This window comes from Mus pahari, chromosome 6 (genome assembly GCF_900095145.1).
Source record: "Mus pahari chromosome 6, PAHARI_EIJ_v1.1, whole genome shotgun sequence".
Classification (NCBI taxonomy): Eukaryota; Metazoa; Chordata; class Mammalia; order Rodentia; family Muridae; genus Mus; species Mus pahari.
In genome coordinates, this window is record NC_034595.1 from 67720289 (window position 1) to 67724500 (window position 4212).

The following is a 4212-nucleotide window of genomic DNA, read 5'->3' on the forward strand; positions in this document are numbered from 1 at the left end:
CTGTCTCAAGATCTCCATACCAAGATCCAGATCAGAAACTTCTATCTCCCAGCCTCCAGATTAGGTTCACTGGTGAGCCTTCCAATTCTGGATTGTAGTTCATTTCAAATATAGTCAAGTTGANAACCAGAAATAGCCACTACAGATGGCTTAGACTCAGTTAAATGCAAATACTAGAAAGTAGGTGTTAGTGCCTATGAGCCTGTGAAACTTGGTCACTAACTGAGAATTCTGTTTGGCAGAAAATGGAGGTAGACTAAGACCACAGGAAAGTACTTCTGCTTGACTTCTTGCCTCTGGCTGAAGTAATGAGTTCGCAAGAGAATAAACAGAAATTGAATGATGCAAAGGAATACTTTAAGAGAAAAAATACAATTTCTCAGGATAAAGCTTATTGGTGGAGCACCTGCCTGTCATGCATAGTGCTTATTTCCATGCACAATACTTTATATAAGAAAGAAGCCTGAAAACCATGTGTGATAATAAAATTTAGCCCCCTTTAATGAGTTTTTACTTAGTATTCATATAATAAAAATTATAGGGTAGCTAAGGCTAGAGGGTTACAAGTTCTAAGCCAGAATGATCTTCATGTAGGACCAAGCATGAGGCAAATGTCCATCTTACTGTGCTTATAGTCACTGAACACTAAATAACATAGAAATGTTTCTGCTTTCTTTGTTTGTTGTAATGTGTAAAAGAGTATTTTGACTGAGTATTTCTGATGTGTCTAGGCACCAGGTCACCAGGAACTGGAGTTAATAGATAATTGTAAGCCTGTGTATGGGTCCTTAGGATGGAACCCTGGGTCCTGCGGATGACCAGCCAGTGGTCTTAGTCACTATCTTAGCTTGGGTTTTATTCCTATAAGAGACAACATGAACAAGGAAACTTTTTTTATTTGTTTTGTTGTTGTTGTTGCTGTTTTTTGAGGCAGGGTTTCTCAGTATAGCCCTGGCTGTCCTGCAGTAAAACTTTATAGCACTGTAACAGTGTATCCATGCCCAGAGGCCGCAGTGTAAAAGGCAAGTCTTCTGACTGCATGCTATAATTCTGATACTCATCACAAATCACCTCTGAGTGACTGAACACAAGCCTCTTTCTTTTCCATAACTGTAAGGAAGTAGCTGGGGCTGAAGAGTTGGCTTGGTAGTTAAGAGTGATCACTGGCCGGGCGTGGTGGCGCACGCCTTTAATCCCAGCACTCGGGAGGCAGAGGCAGGTGGATTTCTGAGTTTGAGGCCAGCCTGGTCTACAGAGTGAGTTCCAGGGCTATACAGAGAAACCCTGCCTCAAAAAACGAAAAAAGAGTAATTATTGTTCTTAAAGAGGACCTGAGCTCAGATCCAATCTCTACATGGTAGCTCACAGTCATCCATAATTCCAATTTGAGGGTCTCTAAAGGCGTTCGGACTTTGGAAACCAGGCACACACTTGCTTCACATGCATAAATAACAGAAAATAGAAAGTTCTGATTGGGTATATGTCTCTATCTTCTTATACATCTTTTTTGAGACTTAAGAAAGATTAAAAAAAAAAAAAAAAGCAGTTACACTCATTAGCTGAGTGATACTGAAGAAATTGCATAACTGGATTGTGCTCAATATTATTTGCTAAAACATAGACATAATAATTGCACATGATTATGCTCAATATTATTTGCTACATAGACATAATAGGCACGAGATTGTCTTAAGAATTAAACATTAAACATTAGGAAGGTGGGTAAGAGCATGTACTGCATCATGGAAGGGAATTCTTTTCGTAGAAAATCTTTCCTTTGGTTTGTTTTTTTTGGGAAGAAAGTAGTTTTGCACTTATTTCTGTTCCACTATGTTGACCTCTATCATCTTCTTTGGTCTTTTTATTTTTCAACACAGGCTTTCTCTGTGTTGCAGCCCTGGAACTCTCTCTCTCTGGGCCATGCTGGCCTTTAGCCTTGAACACACAGAGATTTGCCTGGGTGCTGGGACTAAAGATATGACCACCACACTCGGCCTTCTTTCATCTCTTTAGACAGTGTGATTGACTAATGGAGTATTCATATATTCATTCCACCTATACTATACCTGTTCTACCTATGGCCAGATCCCACAAAACTGAGCCAAAGAAGGCCTTTGGATTTAAACAAGGACTACATACCATTTATAATATGCATCATCGCATGGAACTAGCCACTATTATAATATATAGAGAACTCCATCTTTTTTTTCTCATTTGTTTTGTGGAAAATAATCATACAAGAACTACAGAGGTCAGGGGTTCTAAATGAGTGGAAATTTAGCTTCACATGCAATTAAATGCTTTGAGAGCTAGCATGGTAAAGAAAGCTGTTGAACCTACTCAGCATAGCTCATGGCCTCTCTCTTCCCCATCTATCTAAACTCAGAAAGGTTACTTGCATGTTAACAGGTAAATTCTGGGAACTTGTTTTTCACATAACATTTCACACTTCCCTTTGATTTTGCAAGCTAACTGTGTGTATATTGCTTTTGACTGATGTGTTCTCTATAGCCCAACGCCTGGAAAGCTAACAGAATGGAACACAAATCTGGATCACTTTGCTCTAGCCGGGAGTCTGCTTTTACCAATCCAATTTCTGTTACTAAACCAGTGGTACTGGCTGCTGGTGCCGTTCTCCATTCTCCAAAAGAGGTGCGTGGGAATAACTGTGGGGTGGCCTTTTGAAATATTCTTATTTAGCCCATGAGGATGGCCTTCAGTGTCTCCTTCTCCCCAGCTCACAAGTACATACTCAGATCTTACGCCAAATTTTATACAGTTCTGGGGATCAAGCCCAGTGCTCCACTTATGGTAGGTGAGCACTTTGTCCACTGAGTCACATATGCCCTCAAAAAGTTGGCAACCCCCCATACTTTTTAAAGATTATATGTGTATGAGTGTTTTACCTGGATGTATATGTTGTACCCCATGATTTTCTGGTTCCTGTGGAGGTAGGAAGAGCGTGTTAAATTGCCTGCATCTGGAGTTTCAGGAAGTTACAAGTTTCGTGTGATTGCCTGGAACTGAACCCAGGTTCTTTGGAAGAGCAGCCAATACTCTGAACTAATGAGCCATCTCTTTAGCCCAACTATTTCTTACACATAATTATAAAAGAATAATTTTAAGTTGTCATTCTCAGCAGTGTGTGGTTGTGCATGCCTGAGTCACAGTGTAGCCTGAGGCAAAGGTGTTGTAAATTCCTAGCTGACCTGGGCTGTCCAGCAGGGCTTTATATACAACACACACACACACACAAAATCTTGGACTTTTTCATTTATTTGCATTAAGGTTTGCAGTGTAATGTGTAGGTACAACAAACACCATTTCTGTTCTGACTGTACTTACCTGATTACCGTCTTTATTGGTGTCTCTCATAGGTGTCAGATAGACAGTAGACTATGCCATGGTTGATGTTCCCCTGGTTTCTGCAGAGGCTAAAATGGGTGTGTCATATAAACCAGGACTCTGTATGTTTTTAAATGAACTGGGTGGTGGTGGTGGTGCTTTATATGTATGGCTGTTTTGCCTGCATAAATATGTCTCAGATCCCTTAAGTCATAGAACATTGAGAGTCGCCCAGTAGATTCTGAGAATTGAATCTGGGTCCTTTCAAAGAATAGCCAGTACTTTTACATAAGTTGGGAATTCTTGACATTTGCTAGTAGGAGCAATTTGTGCTGTTTGTGCAGAGTCCCTCCAGTACTACCCCTCCCATTGAGATCAGCTCCTCTCGCCTGACCAAATTGACCCGACGAACCACGGACAGGAAGAGTGAGTTCCTGAAGACTCTGAAGGATGAGCGAAATGGAGACTGCTCAGAAAGTAGAGACTGTGACAAGCTGGAGGGGCTAAGAGTAAGGAATTTTTCTGGTGTGCTATGTATTTTCTTTTGTTACCTGTATTTTTCTTTTTTTAACTTTTTTTAAATGTGTGTGGGTTTGTCCAATAGTGTAGGTCAGAAACTTGGAGGCATCAAAGTCAAACCATCAAGCATGGTTGCAGTGCTGTTACCCAATGGACCATCTCGCCAGCCCCCACCCCACCCCCTTCTTTCCCCCTCTATCCCCTCCCCACCTGCCTGCCTGCCTCTCTCTCTCTCTCTCTCTCTCTCTCTCTCTCTTTTGTTTTCTTTTTTGTTTTTAATTTTTTGGTTTGGTTGGGTTGGTTTTTGAGACAGGATCTCACTATGTACCTCTGGCTGGATCAAGCGGT

At 41.0% G+C, this 4212-nt stretch overlaps 1 protein-coding gene across 1 annotated transcript in view; it reads left to right on the forward strand.

Annotated features, from left to right (window-relative positions):
* Nucleotides 1–4212, forward strand: part of Gpbp1l1 (GC-rich promoter binding protein 1 like 1) — a 39603-nt gene that overhangs the window by 30042 nt on the left and 5349 nt on the right. Inside the window, exons 8-9 of the mRNA XM_021200224.2 lie at nt 2512–2652; nt 3690–3854. Coding sequence (XP_021055883.1) covers nt 2512–2652; nt 3690–3854 — 306 coding nt within the window. The remainder of the gene's footprint in view (nt 1–2511; nt 2653–3689; nt 3855–4212) is intronic.